The following is a 21666-nucleotide window of genomic DNA, read 5'->3' as shown; positions in this document are numbered from 1 at the left end:
GGAAGTACAAGTGACTTTACCTGGAGCAGCTGCAGTAGGACCTCTGTGAAGGCACCACAAATTCCCAGGCTCCAACCTTCTCTACCTCCTCCTCCTCACAGGTACCGTTGGATGTAGTTGGAAACTTCCGCCTAAAAGTAAAGATGTGAGAAACAAACACATCTAAGCCAAATTCCAAACTCATTTTTTATTGCACTGTGAGGAAGAATCTGCTTTTACACTGTCCGTTACGCACAATGCTTGAAATAATAGGGATAAAAAATGTGCGTCTTTGGTTGGTTTTCTGTGGTATGCAGTCCCGTTTGGTAAAAGCTTTGTTGTGTGGCTGAATCACCGTCCCCCCGGAGCCACAGTATTTTGGCTGACAGGCCAAAAGCTAAATTTAGCTGGCAGTCTGTGCCTGGTCAAGGGGTAACAGAACCCAGGATGCACCCAATGTGTCAGAGTCACTGATGTTAAATTATACAAAAATGGACTAAACTGAACCCAGAGTTTGTTGGTTTTTTTTAAATTATCTATCATCAAAGATATAAAACAAAACTCCACATATGTTCCCAAGGCATCGCGAAACAAACAAAGCAGTGGATTTACGTGGATCTCGTTGCCACCACTCCGGAATTTAACAGAAAAACATTCGAGTCGGCTCTGGGAAAAGAAAGTTAATGAGACGTTGGGGTTTGTGGAGAACCTGGGCAGCGCTAGGAGATTATCCATAATCTCCCCTGCTACCCAAAACGCCTTAAAAGCAGAAACATTGTGAACCTTTCATAGCAGATTCTCTTGATCAAGCAGAGAGAGAGCCAGGAATCGTTTCAGAATGCCTATAATTAAGCTAAACGCAAATGAGCAAAAGGCAGCTCTGGCTGCTGGCTGCCTTGTTTGCATGCTTGCCTCCTCCATTTCCATAAACCCAAAACCTTTTAGTAGAATTACTATTTTTTTGGCTGAAATAATTAACTGGTTAATCATGATTAATTGAAATAACTGATTAATTGCGATTAATAAATGAACTAAAATAATCGTCAACTAATTTGGTGGCGTAGTGGTTAGCGCGACCCGTATTTGGAGGCCTTCAGTCCTCGACGCGGCCGTCGCAGGTTCGACTCCCGGACCCGACGACATTTGCCGCATGTCTTCCCCCCTCTCCTTCCCCGTTTCCTGTCAGCCTACTATCATATAAGGGACACTAGAGCCCACAAAAAGTCCCCCTGGAGGGGTAAAAAACAAATTTTTAACTGGAGTACATAGACTTAAGAAATGCCATTTGCTCAAAGAACAACATACTCAGAGAAGTAGTTGAGCCAAAACTGTACAAAAAAATTTACATTTAAGAAAAATAAATCTGTATCTGTACATGTTTTACCAAGATCTCAAATGGCATAGTTTATCTACATGTGGTTAAAATTCTGTAAAGCAAATCTCGTATTAAAAGGCCTCTTTGCTGTCCAATTATTCATCTAAAACAGTGGTCCCCAACCTTTTTAGTACCGCGGACTGGTCTAGACTTCGCTGGGGACCGCGGTAGGGGGGGCGGGGCGCTACAACAAGACTTCGGACCGGGGAGGCGGGGGGGTTGAACGCCGAGACAGAAGTATTTAATTATTTCTTCTGCGGCCCGGTACCGGGGGTTGGTACTGATCTAAAAAATGAATCACCAAATCTGCCCTACAATGTATTGATGCTAAGTCAAGCAGAAAGGGCTGAGCTTTTCATATGTTGATGTTAGAAGGATTTTTCTAGCTGCAGACTATAAAAGGTTTGTTTTCTTATTTGTTAGCATGTTTCTGATATTGTATACAGTAACATTAAGTGGTTAAACAAAAAATAATAGTTAGCTGTAGCCCAAGAATTTTTTTGCAGATGAGAGAGTCCCATCTCTATGGGTTTTTTTTATTTCAGCCTGGTAAAGTGGTGTGTTACTCACTTGTTCTGCACTCTGTTGATATTGCACTCTTGCCAGACACGCTCCACCACCTGACGGGCCAGCCTGCGTGGAATCTTCCCTCCGTGGTGACTTGTTCTGTCCACACTGAATGCGTCAGATGATGATGGCATCTTGACCCACTTCTGGGCCGACTGAGAGTCCACTGGAGAGAGGAAGATTGGGGTTGACAGACCGAAAATCCACCCCCCAAAAATACAAAATGAAAAAATCGACAGTGAAGAAAGACACGACTAGCTTTTTTTCCCTAAATTTTCACTGCCCGCTCACCTGTGTGCGTCTCCTCGGGTGACGTGGGAGGGGTGAGGGTCACCAATGACATGGCAGGCTCTCGCTGGGAAGCAGGCACTTGGTGACCACCCGAGTAGACGGCAGTGCAGTGAGAAGACCCCACAGGGGCCACGACGGGGATATCTGACTGGGGTACAAGCACCAGGCAGGCTGGGTAGACCATACGCACCCCACCTACACCAACAAAAAACATATCTGGTGCTTAACAACAAAACAAAATGCAAAAATGACCACAGAGTGGGTTATTAAAACTTAAAAACTGACCAACGAGGACCTCTACAGAGGCCAGAGAATCATCCTCCCAGTCCATGTCCTCAGGCTTGTCCTCTGAAGAGCCCTCCTTGTTACTGCGACTGATGGGATAAAACTGGTTCCACTCCTCAATCAGCTTCTGTGTGGGGGGGTCTGACATCTTAAACGACTGGCCAGTCAGTGTTGCCTTCAGGCCGAACGGACTCAGGATGACTAGTGGGGAGAAAAAAGAGACAGAGAGAGAGAAAGAAAAAAGAAATGAATATCCTCAGCAGCTTTCTTGTCTCTCTTCACCGGCCACAGGTGATTTTAATGTTTATTTTAACACAGCTATTAATTTCAAAATAAATTTCCTCCTTTTTAGGTTTTGGAATATTTTGATCTCTGCTGTCCCACCAATTTGATTTCTCTGATTGTACTTGGTCGTCTTCTAAGTAAAGTTTTGTCTGTTTTTAGCTGCTACAAAAAGGTGACTCCCTGCAGAAAACATACAGTAGATGCAACATACGAGTGGGGGAAACAAAAAAAACAAAAAACAATCACTCTGCATACAGAGCACACTAACATCCATCAGCCAATGCAAATTGTTCCATTAAACACAATGCATAATGCATACATGTGAGCACAGAAACCATCAGCGCTTCAGCTGGCGACATACACACACACACACACACACACACACACACACACACACACACACACACACACACACACACACACACACACACACACGTGGGGTTTCATCTTTCACTGCGTAGAAAATGCATTGAAATGTGGAGAAGGGGGCATAATGGCTCAGCGGACAGACTGTCTAGGTGGGTGTGAGGGTGAGCATTTGTTAATGTCCCCCTCTTCTCTGCCTTTCTGGTATGTCATTACTAGACTGGATGGGATCTGTTCCCAGGTATCGATCCAAGGGCAGGACTGAAGGGGGAAAAAAAAACAAGGCAGGAGGGAGCATGGAGCAGAAATAGGCAGGAAGATGAAGGCAGGAGGCACTTACCTTGGTGACTAAACTGGTTTCTCAGGAAACTATTCATCTTTTAACTTTTTTTTTTCACATTTTTCAACCTTCTTCTGAGCTTCCTCACCAATTAGGAGGGATGCAATTAAACATTGATGCAAGAAATGCGCATGGGGACATTTGGGATATAATGTGCATTGTTCGCTTCTCAAACAACAATCAGTGCGACCGCCTGAGACTCAAACATTGATTGATCTATGAGCGACTAACACAGCAAGTTACTTGAAGCTACGGATTACAATTTGCCTTAAACTCAGCAGCGGCACATAGAGAAGCAAATATATTTGATCATGTCTTGGTTTTGATTATTGTTATCTGTGTCAATTTTTTTTTATTTATTCTTAATTTGCCATTGATTTAGCCATAAATGTCCTTATCTTAAATTTGGGAATTCTAAAAGGTTGCTAACATCTCTCATGTGTCATAAGAGACCGAGACTAAAACTTCCAAAATGTAAATCAGAGCAACTTCGCCGTACTCCAAACAGACTTCCTTTTAAGAGCTAAAAGTTTAACTCACACGTCTCTTCCTTTGACTTTTTTTTTCTCTAACTTTTAACACATTGCTGATCCTGGATAGAGCTGAGTCGTTTTTCTGCTATAGCAGCTTTCAAATCAAGAGTTTTGCCGTCACTCGTCAGAGCTATCTGGAAGAGATGAAAAAGGATCACATTTTTGCGTTTCCATCAGTTTGATTATCGGTTAAGGCTGCTCTGGGTGAAAATCTGGTCAACCAATGCCTTCTCAGTGCATCTAGTGCAAATCCTTTATAATTACTGCTTGTTTTTGGAAAACCAAAGCACAGTTTGGGAAATGATAGTTTTTTTTTCTCTCCCGCTCGTCTCCCCATCTGCTTCTTTCCCTCTTTCACTGCCTGGGAGTCTATCCTGGGGCTCCCTGAAGACATGTCAAATGCGCTCAGATCAGTGTAATGGGCTGAGAGTTCATTACATTCACTCTGCGCCCTTTTATGAGGTCACATCCTGGAGAGGTCAGTATGCCGGGGCGCTCTGCCGCACAGTAAACCAAGCTTGGCGGAGGTGAGGATGAGTAGTGAAAGGGGGAGGTACGAGGTGTTGATGGATGAAAAGGAGTTGGATGTCCGCCCTTCCTCAACGCTACGCTTGGTTAGCCAGAAGGAGACACACTGCGGCAGGAAAAAGCCTCACCTGCACACACACACACTCAATACCCACAACAGACCTGCTTTATGTGGACGCATCAGTGTTCGAGCATTACAATTATGTTCTAATAAATATATAACCAGACGCAGACAGAAATGATATTTAGAACAAAAGAAATGTTAGATTTTATTTAAAGGGGCAGTATTATGTGTTTTCTATTCACACAGTGCCATTTTATTGCATAATCAAGTAACTATGTTAACTTCAGTTGTTATAAAAAATTCCATATACATCAAATATGACTTAAAAGAATTTTGACTTTGTAATTTAACGACTTGAAATCGGGGCTCTGTCTCTTTAAGAACTCCTGTTCTTTCTGAAACTCCGCCTCCAGGAAGTCATCACAACATCGCTCCTCTACTAACCCTTCAACAACATTTTTTCCAGCATTGCACTGAGAAGTAGCTTGTATAGTAAGATCAGCAGATGCGCAGTCCCACTTGGGGTTTGCTAATTACTGCTGGCTAGTCTGAAGGAGCTGAGTGGGAGAGTTGCAGGGAGAGCTGCTCTGTTAGGTAGAAGCTCAGAAGCTTGGAGCTGCACCTTGAAGGTGGTGCTAGAGTTTTGAACAGCTAGATGGTTGCCACGGGAGATGTAAAGATGTACAAACATGCATGAAAGAACCAGGGTTTTATGTTTTGTGATGAGGGAATAACATTATCGCATGATTTAGAGCTTAAAAAAAGAGTCAACTTTACATAACGCTGCTCCTTTCAAACATGCAGGACTGGGTGTCTTCATTCGATAAATTCCAGGAGTCACTGTGACTCAGGAGAAATACAATCATCTTAACTGAGTAACTAAACCCATTATTTTCCCAGTTAGAACTCAAATGTCAAGTTACAAAAGTCATTTCGTTTTAATCTGAGGCAGTAGTCTTTAACTGAGGGGTTTTATCACCTCGCCTCAGGAGGGTGAGACACATAGTGGAGGGGTTTGGCTGTAGAGGAGCTAACACAGTGAGCTGAAGAAGTAATCCGTATTATTACCCTTACAGAAAGACAGCTGAATAGCTGAATCTGGAAATTTCCACTGTGATTTGTCTTATCCAGGTTATTTATTCATCACGTACAAGTGGGAACATAAAAAACAATAAAGATTTACAGAACCTCAGTATCTAAACTTCCAGACATTATCTTTTTTGGAGTGGCTTCTTAGAGGAAGCGCAGAGATGGAAGAAGTCCTTTAGAGAGAAATCTGTTTCCTATGGCAGGTCAGGACATGTTTGATCTCAGGCTGTGAGAGAGGAAGGTTTTCAGCAAGTAATAGGAAGGTTGAACATCTATGTTTTATCCTTCAGGAATTTCAACCTATCTATCACGAAGCGTGTTGCATGTTAAGGGAATCACAATATATATACAAAGAGAGTGCTATTTTTGTAGCCCTAACCACCAATACAAGACACTAAAGGTCAACTTCAAATACCTTGTCTGTTTTAAAACAGCATATAGTGGGAAGTAAATACTGCCAGGTAAACACTGGTTGAAAACCAGACTGAAATTGGGTAGCGGTAAACCTATTAAGGTTTTCTGTTCTATCAGTGGTCTCTAAAAACCTGCCATTTCCAATTTTGGCCGATAGCGATTTTATTTTTGCCTGAAAAGTTCCTAATTATAAAAAGTAAGGAAATTGGGGCTGATTTATTGGTGCATCCCTAGAAATTGATCACAAAATTTTGATTGCTACATAATTATGATGAATTAGGAAAAGGTGATGTGTAAAAAAATATTAACAATTTACAATTAGAAAAGGAGTGGACAAAGTAGGGTTGGGCGATATGGACTTTGAATTTTATTTTGTGGCAATATAATAATGTATGATGTAAATAAAGAAATACTGTTCTTGAAAATTTTTCCCATATAATGTAGATTTCTTCAGTACATTTAAAGAAGTGTGATGTCAATCACTAAACTGCCCTCTGTAACTGCATTTAATTATATTTCCAAATTCACTGACATTTAATGATGCTGACGTGGGAAATTTTTTTTTTATACAAAATCCTTGGTGCAAAAATAGAAGCAGTGAATGGACGTATAGACCCCTAACCCTTATTGCTCTATGCACATTGTACATAACGCTGTTTAGGACCTAAATCCCAAATCAATTACAGTTTAAACAGAACACACCTAAACCACACAAGCCTCACAATCTAACTCCGTGGACTTGAGCTTATCAGTCCCATGAGTCTTTGCACTAACGTACATGAAAGCATCTAGGGTCAAAGCACCGGCCGCCCTCTGCCCAGAACAATCATTTCCTTTGAGCAGAGCGGCTGGTGATGGAAAGCAGAGTCAAACGCACCAAACTCCTTTATTCACACTTTAACCTTTATGACCACCTTGAGTAATATCTTTAACACGCTCTTTGTGACTTTTGCAGCAACTAGGTTACTATTACGGGCAAACCAAAGTCACATTTATACAGTGTTGGTGTGAAGCTTCAAGCCATCATATCACATCAGTATAACGTACATAGAATTGCAATGTGAACAGCCGAGGCAGATAAACAATGCAATATTTTTCGTAAATAATAATTAAAAACATCTTTTTTTTAAATGCCAGTGTCAGTAGTGCATAAACTGGCCACATAGGTCATATGACATCTGATTTTTGAAGCAAAAGAGAATCTTACCCCCAAACCCCCACTTACTGTGGGTACGTTTTTGGTTGAGTAGTTCACTGAGTCATCGCCGTTTCCTGTTTGGTATCTGATTTTCATACTCTGGCTCATCATTGTGCCGCTTCAAAATGAGAAATCTCATTGTAAATATAAAAGAGAATAGAAGTACAATTCATTATTGGTGAATTAATTGTTTAGGGCTGAAACGATTAATCGGTCAATGGTGACGAATCAATTATTTAAATTATTGTCAACTAATTTAGTTATCGATTAATCATTAACTGCAGCATAAAGACTCGACAAAAGATCATTTTGCAAGGGGAAAAAAATCATACTCAGAGACGTAATTAAGCCAAAACTGTACAAAAAAATATACCTTTTGCATTTGAGACAAAAGCGCTTTTCTGTAATTATGTTTTACCAAAAACTCCTCAAGTGGCAGTTTCAGCTTTACACTAAAATAAAGCCAAGTTATTGCATTTTAGGCAATGCAATGTTTATTTTCTTATTTAAAGAATGAATTAAATTATTTGTTCATTAGCGTATTTCAGAGTATCTCTAACACTGTATGAAAAGGGCTTAAGTGGTTCAATGAAAAATCTGCAGAATGTGCCAATTTCTTAAATCTAACGAATAGACAGAATAATTGATTACTAAAATAATTGTTAGTCGCAGTCTTAATTGTGCGTAATGTATACCTGCCTTTTTAAGTCCCGGTCAGTTCCTGTAGAATCTATATACTGACTGTAAATCTTAATATAAATTTGTTTCTTAGCAAGAGAAACAACGCTTACACCATGAAACCTTTAACAAAACACTGAGATATTCACTAAAGTCAAAATCAAAGCATTTTATTCTTGTAACTAAGCAGAAAAGATGTTTAAAAATGTCTTCTGATACAAAAGTCAAATGCAAAACTGAGCTACACTTATAAAAATAATGTTATATCAAAAAATATAATCCAGAAAGTACACCATTTGTCAGTCACTTCTCGTAAGGGCAGGGCAGAATGTAAATTACAGTCATTACACCGTGACGTCTAAATGAGAGGATGCAAGCTGGCAATAGTTTTGACTTCCAGAGTAGGGCTCCAGATGAGTGATGGGAGATCATTAAAGCTGCAGGTTTTTTTTTATAACCATACCACAACCTAATCTAAAGTGACTGTGCAGGCTTTTCTTTCACACTGGCTGAGAGCCATTCAGTAATGAAAATCAGCCTGACAGAAGATTATATGTGCATTATCTTCAGCAACAGCAGCCAAGACATCTAAAGCAGCCATAGTAATATTTTTCGTTCCAATAAAGTGCATTTAGTGTGAGCCTTTCCTTCTTGATATTTTTAGTCTTTTTGGGCTTGTAAAGGAGCTGCCCTAACGAGAGACACCACTGTTTTCTGTTTGATTCAACACATCATACTAAGACAGGAGTCTGTGACCTTAACAGTCCATAGGGACATTTTTACCCTCAGTACAGCTGAATAAAACGGGTTTAGAGCAACAAATCTTAATTAAAATTAATATTTCACAACAGTTTATTTTGGAAAAAGACATTTTATAAGTTTTCAGAGACATCTACTACAGAACATCTGTTGTAATTTTTAAAGAGTAATAGTTTTATCGCCAGTTTTGGGTTTTAATCTAAAAGATAACAAACCTTTTTTTTCTAAAAGATGATGGCTACATTTTCTTATATGGGATATTTGCACACAGTTTACAGCCTAATAAGAAAAATGAATCCAAATAAAATTGATTGGGAAATTTTGTGTCATTCTGTTGTGAAAATTAGATACAATTACTCCATTAAGAAGAAAAAAAAAATGCAATTTTAATTTTGCAATTAAAAATACAAAATAATTTTATGGTAAGTCTTTAATTTTTGTGATTAAAATACATATTATTTTCATTAAACAAAGTAGAAGAAAACAATTAATTATAGTTTATTATACATCCTGAAAACTGTCTCAGATATTTTCTTTAATAAAAGAAAGCTTTCAGATTAATTTTAGGTCTAATCTTTTGCATTGTGTTGGCCTTAGAGGAAACAATCTGAATCTGTTGCTGCGTTTCCATTAGAAATGTGCGCAAAACTTTGCTGATATTCCGCCAAAGTCAAACATAACAATTTCGCAATTGTTGTGTTTTTAATAAGTAAGAAAATGCAATTAAGATCACATCTTGTTTTTGACCACAAGTCATGTGAGGCGAAAAAATTGCAGTATTGCGACATTAACTAATTTCAATACGGCATCCTAGCGCAAAAACTTTTTATCACAAAACATAATTTTTTTTCAAAATGAAAAGTGTTTCCATTAAGCTAATTTATTTTTGCAATTCCAATTTGCAGAATTATACATTCAATGGAAATGCAGCTAGTGAGAATTGTAATCAACACATCAGTCTTATGGAAATAAATAGAAATCAGCAATCAAAGTAAAGCCTGATTGGTGCATCTCCAAAAATAGAATGCAACATTTTACACATTTCTAGTTTTTGGAAGAGAATAGATTACCGAGTGCTGAATAAATGCAACCTTATTTCAGAGGTTAAGTGATGAAATCATTATGTATCAAGTAAACACATAATGAGATTCACGCTAAACGTAAGCCTAATGTTTTCATTTTATTTAAATGAGCATCGTTCAATGAAAAGCTTCTCCTCAGATGACTTGGTGTGTCAGTGCAAACGTCAAATGTTTCTGTGGTTAGTCTCATCCGACCAACGTCTCGGCTGGCCTTTATATTGAAACAGGGAAATTCCAAAGCAGTGTTGATGCATTAAATTAAAAACAGCACATGCTATCCTCGCAGAAATGAGTCCTGCTATGTGCAATATTCCAGACTCAACCAGTAAAAGTTTGTCTCATCTGCAGCAAACCGGCGCGTTTAGCCTTAACGCTACACTGCTCCACTTTAAGAGTCAAATTAAAGTAATATGAGCAAGAAAACCACAGTGTTCACTCAGTTGCTTATTTCAGATTTTTTTGCAAACACGTGAAGAGGAAATGCAGTACCCGTGTTTTAAAAGTAAACCCACAACTAATAAAAAAAAATAAAGACCAACCTTGAAATGGACTGGACGCCTGCTGGGCCAGAGCTAGGTGCTCCTCTGTGAGGTGGTAGATGGGCTGGTGCTGGTTGATCTCCACGCTGGTACACACGTTGCTCTCACCGTGCAGAAAGAAGGTGAATGCGCAGGACAAGTGCTCACTGTGAGGGAACGGAGGCAAAAGCAGAAAAAATACTGTAACTTTGGGCTGGAAGATAAATCAACTATATATACTATATATATATATACAGTATCTCTGTGTTATTCAGAATGGGGGCCACCAGGGCAAGTTAGGAGGAAAGAAATGTGCAAAATATTTTTAAAAATCTAAAAAAAATTTTTATATATATATATATGTATATTGCATAAAATCTAATCTGCTTTGCTCCTCAAAGTACCAAGCTTAGCAAGAACAAAATGCAAAAGCTTTTATGCATATGCCAAACAAATGTAATAATTCTTAAATATTGAATAAAAGTGAGATATTCTAAAAGTTGATGTTTCTTTACATATTAACATCGTCTGTGGGCTGGGGGTCCCCGGCCAGTCAAGGCTTTTTGGGGGTCTGTGAAGTGGAAACGTTTGGGAACCCCTGAACTACCTCACTCACTTTTTGGTAAATAATTCCTTAATATTGGTGAAAAAGTACCAGTTCCATTGACAGATTATTTCACTTATATCAAGACATTTTTCCCATGTTAGAGGTGAAATAATCTGCCACTGGAACTAGTACTTTTTCATCAATATTAAGGAATTAATGTCTTAAAACAAGCTTATCTTGCTTAAAGCAACTTGTAAGTTAGTCTTGACCTTTTTTGTAGTGTACCAAGATATGTGCACTAGAAACTAAAAAAATAACTTGTAAGATTTTGTGTTTCTGCAGTGTTCCATGCCTTCCCAAACTGCTTTGGTACTCCAAGAATCCGATGTGTTTAGCGGTAATCCTTTCAGTAAATGGTGTGCATGGTTGTGACTCTGACATTTCCTGAGTTGTGCAGTGGCCTGTTGCGGGAGTCAATACAGCAATGCTTCACAGGTATTTATGAGCACTGCTGGGAGCTAGTGTGTCTCTGCCTGCTTACTGTGTGGCCCTGTGTGTAAAACAAAGGGGCAAGCCCTGACTAACCCTGGCATTCTAGCCAATAAGCTCAGCAACAAAACACTACCTTATACACACACACACACACACACAAGATCTTCTCTGCTTCCAACAACGCCTGCCTGTGCCAGTCTGACCTCAGCAGCAAGGCGAAAGAAGAAAAGATAAACCACTGAGGGAAAGCCTGGACGAGCAGCAAGGAAGGAGAGCAGCAGGGTAAAATGCTGAGCACTGTCTGTGGGCTTTCCTCTCTCTGCCTGCACACACCCGAGCAAACACACACAAAATGAGGAGAGAGAGAGAGAAAGGAGCAGAAAGAGAGTGGGGAGACAGTGCAAGTGACAAATGACTGAATAAGAGTGGATGCAGTGAATTTGGAAGTAGATAAAGGAGGGTTGCCTCCCTGTGGATTTGGTTAAGCAAATATGAGTCTTTTGCCCCCCTAAAGCTGGTGATCTGACACACCTACTCTGCAGAGGATTAAAGACGAGGAGCGGAAAGAGAGGGTGGGAGGCGTAAGGGAGGAAGGACGGAGAGCTTCTATGACATAATGGCACCTATCAGGTTGGGTGGGGGGAAACAGTCCACATGTCTCTGTTAGCGTTAGTTCCACAACAGTCTACAGGGTTGAACATCTGTGCTCCATCCACCTTACGTTTAAGGTATGTTCCCACCCGATAGTCTGGTAGACTCGCTTAACTTGGGGGTGAAGGGTTTCCCCAGGTGTATATAAGCCTAGCGGCCACCAGGACAGACTTGCTCCCCCACCACGCTAAGCCCCACACAGTATTATTCCCAAATTATGATGCCTATGAACACGAACTGGAGTTTGATTAAAGCGGACTAAACGAGGCTCTAGTGACCAAAAAAGGGCCATTTATCAGTTTTCTCTTTAGACAAATTTTAAATCAAGTAAAGCTGGATTTGTGGTCCTTAATTACCATCAAATCATAGAAAAATGTCTAGAAAAATAATCTATAAAATTTAGTCTGGAAAAGTATAACATTTTGAAATAAATATGCAGGGACTCTGTTGAAAGGAAGACATGCACTTTCCTTCCATCTGATAATGACAAACCACTTTGTATTAATGAATTACAGAAAAGCCCAACAAATAATGTAGAAATCTGGCTGTGAAGAAGTTAAAGGAACTGATTTAAGGCCTTTTCTTCAGGCCTTAAATCAGTGTTGATTCTTAACTTAAATACCCTACGTTCTAAATGCAACCATCTCCATGCAAAGTTTCCGCATTGCTGCAGAAGTATTCAGGCAACAAATAGCCATCAGAAAGAGCATGGGAGTAAGTGTCCTAACTTTCCAGCAGTTGTGTTTCCCGGTTAGAACGCAGAAAGCAACAGTCACTGACAGGTACAGACGAGAAGCTATCTAAATGCTCGGTGCCTCACTGTGCTCTTTGCTAATGAGAGTGCAGGGGATTGGTGTAATTTGCCAGCCAGGGTGTCAGAACAGTGCTCGACATCAGTGCAGCCATTCTTCTTCGCTTTCGCACTGTAATTATTACACGCATATGCTGACAAGTTCTGTGCTGTGGAGGCTGGCTTGTCATACGCGAGTGCAGCGGTGAAGATACTTGCAAGGTTCAGCTCACAAATACAGTGCAGGGACTCTGTTTTTCTAAGAAGAAAAAGGGATTTTGATTAGACAGTACATTTAGATGGCTTAACGGTGATAATTATCTGCAGCTCAGTGGCGAGATGAGGGACGAGAAGAGCATTAAACTTTAACATGGGAAAGTTTTTTTTTTTTACCTGCTTTGTCTGGCTTTGCGTTCCAAAAGTATTTATACTGTTTGTTGTGAGGACATTGCATAATACCAGAGAAAGGGATTACAATGAAAAATGTGGGTGAATCTTAGTTAATGTAGCAACATACTGTACAGTATAGGTACATTTCCTGATATCCTGCAGCGATCGTTTTCCATCCGTTGCACAGTTATGCACCAAGTTGTTAAGTTTATTTCAGAAAATACTCAAACCTATTAGTTTGTGAAAATGTAAAAACATGCAGGGGCTATGAATACTTATGCAAGACTCTGTACACAACGGGTTAACATTACTAATCGGTATAATTTGGAAGTGTTTGCTGCCTCTTTAGCAGAATGCTGCGATTTGAAACGGGTAAAGTTAAACGGTGAAGGACACCTTGTGTAAGCTAAACTTGGAATGATAAATAAAATCTCACAGATAAGTAGTTTTGTGGTGTGGTAAATGAAAGATCTTTTTGAGACATTTATATTGCATTTATTCATCAAAAGTTCATTTTTAATTAGCAACAGTTTCTCATTTTCAAGAGCCACTTGTTAAATTAAAGAACAAAAAACAAGGTTAAACAAAACAAAAAAAACTTTACACATTTCGTGTTATTAGGTTTTTGTCCCTGAGAAAACTGGATGCCAGAGAAAGTGAGGACAAGTCAACATTTTGTCTAAACTCCTGTCTAGGTTAGGAATAAAAAAGTTTTTTTTTAAAGTTAATTTGACTGTATTTTATTGAGTTTAACTGTCCAGTATATGTGAAGCAGACTAAAGCAGGGCACAGGTGAGAGAAGCAGGAACAAACAGCTTCTCCGAGCAGCCGCCTGCAGGAGATCAACGAACTACACAAACAGAGGAAAGAAACACTGGTACGCTGCCAGGTGAGGCTGTGAAAAGACACCTAGGGAATCTGGGCATATGCTGGCACAAAGAGCAAAAATCCTTTTTGTTTGCTAGGTGTGTCATGATGTCTAAGTGGTAAATTGCACTACTTTGACTCCAGTGTGTGTCCTGGTGGGGTGAAGGGTGGAGGTGTTGGGGGAAGGTGGACGGGATAGAAATGTACAGACATTCTTCTGTTTGATGTATTTCTGTTGTCTGATGTCTTAGTGTTTTCTGAACAGGTTGTTATTAAAAATGAGAATTTCTTCTCAATCAACTTTCACAAGTGTAAATAAAGATGAACTAAATCAAACAAGAAATGACGCTTATCCGAAAAGCGGATAGGGGAATAGATGGCCTTGAGATTGGTGAGAAAGTGTGGAGAGGGAGTTAAAATGTCTCCGTGTATTTTGCACACATCAACAAAAACACACAGCATCCTCTGCTCACGTGCAAAGAAAACCTGACACTACACATTCACAAACACACGCACACACACGTACATCTGCACTGTGAGCAGGGAGAGAGGGCTGCCATCTGTGGCTCAGCAGGCAGAAGTACAGCCGACACACACGCCATCATACCAGATTGGAATCAGCTTCTTTACAAACGCAATAGTGCAGATTTTAACCTTAGAAGATTACACACACAAACACACACACTGACTGGGGTGTTTTAAATATGCTTGTCTCTGAGAAAACGACTAAAAATATCTGAATGTTATGTAACTGTTTATTGACTTAAACTGTTCAAGTGTTTTCTGTTTTTTTGTTGTTGTTTTTTTCTTCAGATAATCCTAAAAAGCCAGCCTTCCTGAGCGGCATGATACTTGTGTTTTACTATGTTCGTAGCGGGGTTTATAAGAGAGAGGGGGTGTGTATGTGTGTGTGTTTTTTGGGGGCGGGGGTTCAAATGTCAACAGGTGCCCCGGTCTGTGCCGGCCAACTTAACACGGCATCAACAGCAGCACCTGACGCAGCTCCTCACTGTCTCTGCTCTCCTCTTCACAAACACGCATTCAACAAACACCCGGAGTGTGCTGCTGCTTTGCTGCCGGGCTCGCACAGAAAAAAAAAAAAAAAAAAAAAAAAAAAAAAAGCTCACACACCACAGCATGTGAGGAACCCACACACTGGCACAACAAGCAACTGCCAAGTAAGTGTGTGCGACTGCTGAGAAACACTGATCACACACACACAGCAACCGGGTTAGGCGTGGATTTTTGGGAAACCACAACACGGATTGATGAGTGACTAAACAGCTAGGAGTGTAAAATGTATGAACTATTGAGTGAATCAACCGGGACTGCACAATATATCACAAATATTTCATCCTTGATATTAATATTGCAAAAGACAGTTTGAAATGCAATATTTGTCGGTTATTGTATTAAAAGTGTCAACATAGGTACATTGATAGTGTTGTTAGTTTACAAATCACTGAACGGCTTAGCACCACAATACATTAAAGATCTGCTGTTGTTGTATCAACCGTCCAGACCTTTCAGGTCTTCTGGTTCTGGTCTGCTCTGCATCCCCAGAACCAGAACCAAACAAGGAGAAGCAGCTTTCAGCATCTATGCACCACAAATTTGGAACAAACTTAAAGAAAACTGTAAAACAGCTGAAACACTGACTTCCTTTAAATCTTGACTAAAAACCCACCTGTTTAGGATTGTATTTGAAACGTAATCAATTACAAATTTATTGATGGAACTTTACTTAATGTCATGTTTTGATTGTTGATTCTATGTTGCATTGTGTTTCTGTGTTTGATATGATGTAAAGCATTTTGAAATGCCTTGCTGCTGAAATGTGCTATTCAAATAAAATTTGATTTGATTTTGATTTGATCATTTGTGATCTTTCTTAGGCTGAAGCCTTTGACTAGTCCCTAATTACACAGATTTTCACTTTAACACCTTAAAACTCTAATAATGTGATGCATTCTGACAAATGTCAGCCTCTGCCTATGGGACCCTAAATGGAGTTGTAAGTAAAAGGTTTAACAAGTTGAAAAATGTTTACCTCACATCACCCACTACATTTGAAAATCTTCTAATGACACCCTTACACCACAAGGGGCAGCAGAGCTTCATCACACAATGTTTCGATGCAGGCCGTGGTTCCCTTATGTTGCAAAATGCCATTAAAAGACAACAAATATACTTATCTATGTGTGTGTATTAAATCTGAGCCATCGGTTTTCCATAATAACATATATTTAAGATACTGTACTCCTTATATATTGTAATGATCTTTCAATGAATACACCAAATCAATCTATTAATTTACCTCCTAAATAAAAGGCAAACATGTTTTAGGTAAAAAAGAAAGAAATCAAGCTGCTTTCACTCATCACATTTAATATAACGCTGTTTTAACAAAGCAGTTATGCTGTAAGCAAGCTGTCTGACTAACCAGTTACTTATCTAGTTAATTAATTGTTATGCTACTGGTGTTGCTCTGTAGAATATAAAAAGGAATGTTTTCTGTAAAACAACTACATAAATTTGTCCATGTCAGGGATCTGCAACCTTTACAATCCAAAGAGACATAGTTGACCTCAGCTTAGCTAAATAAAACTTGGACTTACAGTACAGACCAAAAGTTTGGACACACCTTCTCATTGAATTCAATGAGAAAGTGTGTCCAAACTTTTGGTCTGTACTATATGTCTTAATGGGAAATATATATATATATATATGTGTATATATTTTTTTATATAAAGAGCTACTATATGACATTGGTTGCCATTTTACCTTTTTCTATTTTTAGTTTTTAAGAGAGAGATAAAAACTTCAGCAAAAAAAAAAAGAAAAGATTTTTAATCTTCAATGAGATGTTCATATCTGTGGAATATTAAGAAAAAAAAGTTAATAAAAAGGCACAATCTATGTGGAAATCCATCCATCCACCCATCCATTTTCTGTTCACCCTTGTCCCTTAGAGGGGTCAGGAGGGGTGCTGGTGCCCATCTCCAGTTGACGTTCCGGGGTTCACCCTGGACAGGTCACCAGTCTGTCGCAGGGCAACACAGAGACAGACAGGACAAACAACCATGCACACACACACTCACACCTAGGGAGAATTTAGAGAGACCAATTAACCTAACTGTCATGTTTTTGGACTGTGGGAGTAAGCCGGAGAACCTGGAGAGAACCCACGCATGCACAGGGAGAACATGCAAACTCCGTGCAGAAAGACCCCGAGCCGGGAATCGAACACAGGACCTTCTTGCTGCAAGGCAACAGTGCTACCAACTGCATCACTGTGCAGATTGATCACAACAGATTCCTCAAGTTTAGGCCACTGGTCTGGAACGCCTGATAGCTATAAAGCTTTTTTTATATTTGGAACAAAATCCGCCTCAACTGAAAAAGTTAGGGAAAGCTTTGCACACGTTGTGCCAATATTAGCATTACCTATGAAAGCAAGTTTCTTTAACTTGTGATCTGTCTGGTAGATGCATTAATGAAATTAAAAAATGAAGTAAAATAAAGTTTAATATTGAAAACAAAATTTTAAATGAATGTTTCCTCTGCTACTGCATCATTTTGTATTTGATTGTAGTATTTTTTTATTATTATAAAGGGCAGTTTTATGTATTTTCCAGGCACATTGTGTCATTTCATACCACAATTAAATAAATATGTCAACTTCACTTGTTATAAAAACGCTGTTTATATTAAATGACAAAAACAATTTTTGACTTTGCAATTTAACGCGTCCTAGTTAAATTGTGTCTGTCTCTTTAAAAACTTCTGTTCTTTCTGAAACTCTGCCCTCCGGACACAACACGTCTTCTATATGAACCCTTTAGCAACATTTTTACCCGGCTTTGTGCTGAGAGGTAGCTGGTATAATAAACTCAACAGATGTGCAGTTCCAAAACGTGTTTGCTAATTGCATCTGGCTAGTCTGAAGGAGCAGAGTGATTTCTCAAACATACATGAAATAATCAAATCAACACTCCATTTATGATTTTGATGAGGGAATAGCATAACACGGTGTAAAGCTAAAAAAGTTAATTTTACATAATACTGCCTCCTTTAAAATGACAATTCAGACGTAGCTTCATAGTCGATCTGTTTCATGTCATAATTTTAAAATAAAAAAATTTAATAAGATTTTATGATAATTTACTCAGTACTGGAGTAGCGGTCTCCTCAAAAACCTTTTCACTCTTTTTACTTTTACTTGAATAAAAATATGTTGAAAGTGTTACTCTTGCTTGAATACATTTGTGGTTACTCTATCTGCTGATTCTGACCTCTGGCTGGTTTGTCGGTGCATCTCAGATTTTCAGGTAATTTTCCCCTAATTTTGTTCTATTTTCAGTGTTTCACAACCTGACGTTTTTTTTTTTATCATTATTATTTCTAGCAAAGAAGCACGATTTCTCCTCTGCACCAAGACCAAATTATAATCCGAACTTTACTAGTTTGATGTGAAAACTTCACGCTTTTCGCCTCAGGGTCTACTCTCCTTTGGGAATTCCTTGAGGGTGCTTATCCAGGCACACAGTCTTTGCTGCTCCAGCTTCGGCGCTCAGGTTCTCAGGGATTTCAGAATGTCATCTTCCCTGCAGCGAGGTACTGCTTGCTCTTCAAAAAAGAAAAAAAAAAAACAAAACAAAAAGGGCCAAACCCTGAAGGTGTGTATTGAGTACGAACGGCTGCAATTAAAACCCAAGCTGTCAGCAGCGTGAGCTGACGGACACGGGCGAGGCCAGGACACCTCTCGTTTTGGCGTCAGAAGTGAGACGGGAGAACGTGAACGGGAGAACCTGAGTAACTTGTCGGAACATTTTGTTCGTTAACCAGATTTGTGAGGAACTCTCTTCATACTCTCATGTGCATCTCTCTGCGTCTGTCATGTTCACAGGGAGGATAAAGGAGAATAAAAAAACAGCCACAAAATCGTTTAATCATTTTCTTTCTTTTTTTTTCTGTCTGTCACTGCCTTTCCTCCCGCTTCTCTCTGCTCCGCTCTTCATCTGTTAACTGGCAAATGGCTGGGGCTGCTCTCTGATCTGCTGTCGTCTCTTCCTCTCCTTCCCGTCGCACGCGGCATTCGCTCGCTCTGATCATCCGCCGAGGCGCTTCCCCTTGTTCTCCTCCCCTCCGTCGCCCCTTAAATGCAAACGGCGGTTTCGTAGCTTGGTGAGAAGACAATGGGATGATCCGATGACAACATGAAGACAAAGAAAAGCTTGGTGGGCACGTTTGCCTTCAGATGGCACGTTCTGCTAGCGAGATTCAAGAGAGCAGAGGCGCCCTGTGCGGCGGCAAAAGGGAGGACCATAGTGAGGGACACAACCAGGGTTGATAAGCTCAATAACTGAACAACTGGATCTAATTAGATCCCCCTTCTTTTTTCTGTAGCTAAAATATTTTGCTTTCTGACAAATTGACAACAGGTTTCTGCAGTGGTGCACCTTTCTGTTTGCATAAAACCAAAATCATGTGAAGAATGGCTCATTGTGTTCTGTTGTCCGTTTTCATGTTTGCCATCAGACCAATCTGATGTGTTGGAGCAGCAAATATTAGCAAAGCATATCTACTTTACTGTAGGATATCACTTTTATTAACTTCTCATTTGGAAGAAAAAGGAGGTGTGTGTTTTCCAACCTCCGAATTAGGGTTGTCATTCCACTTTTTGTTGCAAAGGTTTCCTCTGCAATCTCTGGTGTCTTGAAAAAGTTTTCAGACCCCTACAGTTTTACGCATTGTCACGTTGCAAATACTAACTTTAATATGTATTACTGGATTATGATGTTGTAGACCAATAAAAAGTCATGTTTCACTGTAAATGTTTTTTAAAAACATTTTCACAGTTAAACTCAGACAAGAGTGATGCATTTGACTCTAGAGTTGCAACTAACAATTATTTTAGGAGTCGATTGTTTTATTGATTGTGTTGACAAATGATTGCATAAAAATTTGGACACGTTCTGCAGATTTTTCATTTAACCCACATGAGCTCATTTTATACAGTATTAGAAACACAAATATACAAATAAATAATTCAATTCCGTTTTTAAACAGTATTGAATAAAAAGCAACATACAAAAAGCATTCTTACTGACAAAGAATATTTCTTTAAGTATTTTAAAAAACATGAACAGCTTTGAACATCTACAGTAGAAACGGGCAATATGTGGGGTTGTACCAATTGCAGTTTTCTGACCGATCATTGATCTTTGAAAAGTTGACGATTCTGATGCCAATTGTTTTGTCTGAAAAGTCTCTAAATATGGCAACAAAGTCGATGAGTCGGCGATAGTGGGGCGACTATTAACAGCGCAGTTGCAGACATGACCTGGTGGGCGGGTCGGTCAGTCAGCCATACCTCATGGTTGATTTTCAGATATTTATTACCTTCGTTTGACGAGTATTGGGCAATTACCAATCTCCCAAAATTAAGAAACTTTGTGCCAATTTATCAATAAGTTTTCTTTTAACCCGATACAGATAAGTCACAGCCTTTTCAGCAATGCATTTTAGCTCAGTATAAAGTCAGAGCCCCACAAACACCAACACCTATTTTAAACTAAGACTATTTGAGTAAACCAGTTTTTTTGTACAATGCATATATCAGTGTATTATAAGCCTGGCAGGCCACCAGGCTATACTTGTGCCCCCACCAGGCTAAGCATTACTTATTTAAGTCTTTTTAAAATGTTTGCATTTTTTAAGACTTTATAGTTGGTGTTCATGTATTAATCTTCCAGTCTTTCAATAACACATATTTATTAAGTGGTATTTTCAAATTTTCTGTCAACTTCAAACATTTTTTAACTCACAAACACGACGGGCCCCTGGATGAATGACTGTCCTAGCACTCTACCACTGGGCTTAGCAAGTCTTCTGGGGAAAACCTTGTATCTGGACTATTTTTCCTGTACAAATAAACTGCAATCATATAAATCATATTTTCCAGTCTATTAAGCTTTATTGATCCTCTCATTGAACAGAGAGTAAAAATTCCAACCCAGTCTCAAGGCTTCTGCAGCCTCCAATAGGTTTTCTTTCACAATTCAATTGTATTTATGCATTCCCACAGCATGATACAGCCACCACCATGTTTTACTGGTGATGTGCAGTGTTGGCTTTCCACCATGCATGTAGGTGAAAATGTTTTACTTAAATCAAATTCAATTACCATGTATGTTTTTTTTCCACTTAACTTCAGATCTATGCACTAAATGACTCATCGCGTACAGACATGTCCCAATAAAATACATTGGAAATGATCAGCAGCTGAAAAGGATGCACTGAATTCAACATGCCGCCTTCGTTACCTTTTGCTGTGTCTGCTTGAAAGAAAGTGGTTTAATGAAAAAAAAAGGAAACACTTCAATAGGACTGCCGCAGTGTTCTGAAAACAGAAATCTGTAAAGACAGTAAAAGTAGCAACAGTTCTCATGAACCACTGGCTTCCTGTGTCATTCACACTTTCAAAGGGTAAAACACAAGTCAATCTGAGGTGAATGAAACAGTGTTTGAGGAGGAATGGACGGCGGAGCTGCAGCATTCCACAGATGTTTGTTG

The 21666-nt window shown here is 39.3% G+C and overlaps 1 protein-coding gene across 1 annotated transcript in view; it reads right to left on the bottom strand.

The window, feature by feature from the left end:
- med13a (mediator complex subunit 13a) overlaps positions 1 to 21666 on the bottom strand; it is a 95578-nt gene that overhangs the window by 25466 nt on the left and 48446 nt on the right. Inside the window, exons 4-8 of the mRNA XM_028031326.1 lie at positions 10373 to 10518; positions 2498 to 2698; positions 2213 to 2407; positions 1925 to 2087; positions 21 to 131 (exon numbers count right to left, since the gene is read on the bottom strand). Coding sequence (XP_027887127.1) covers positions 21 to 131; positions 1925 to 2087; positions 2213 to 2407; positions 2498 to 2698; positions 10373 to 10518 — 816 coding nt within the window. The remainder of the gene's footprint in view (positions 1 to 20; positions 132 to 1924; positions 2088 to 2212; positions 2408 to 2497; positions 2699 to 10372; positions 10519 to 21666) is intronic.

This window comes from Xiphophorus couchianus, chromosome 11 (assembly GCF_001444195.1).
Source record: "Xiphophorus couchianus chromosome 11, X_couchianus-1.0, whole genome shotgun sequence".
NCBI lineage: Eukaryota > Metazoa > Chordata > Actinopteri > Cyprinodontiformes > Poeciliidae > Xiphophorus > Xiphophorus couchianus.
Note: the sequence above shows the minus strand (reverse complement) of the source record. Positions and strands in the feature narration are given on the sequence as shown.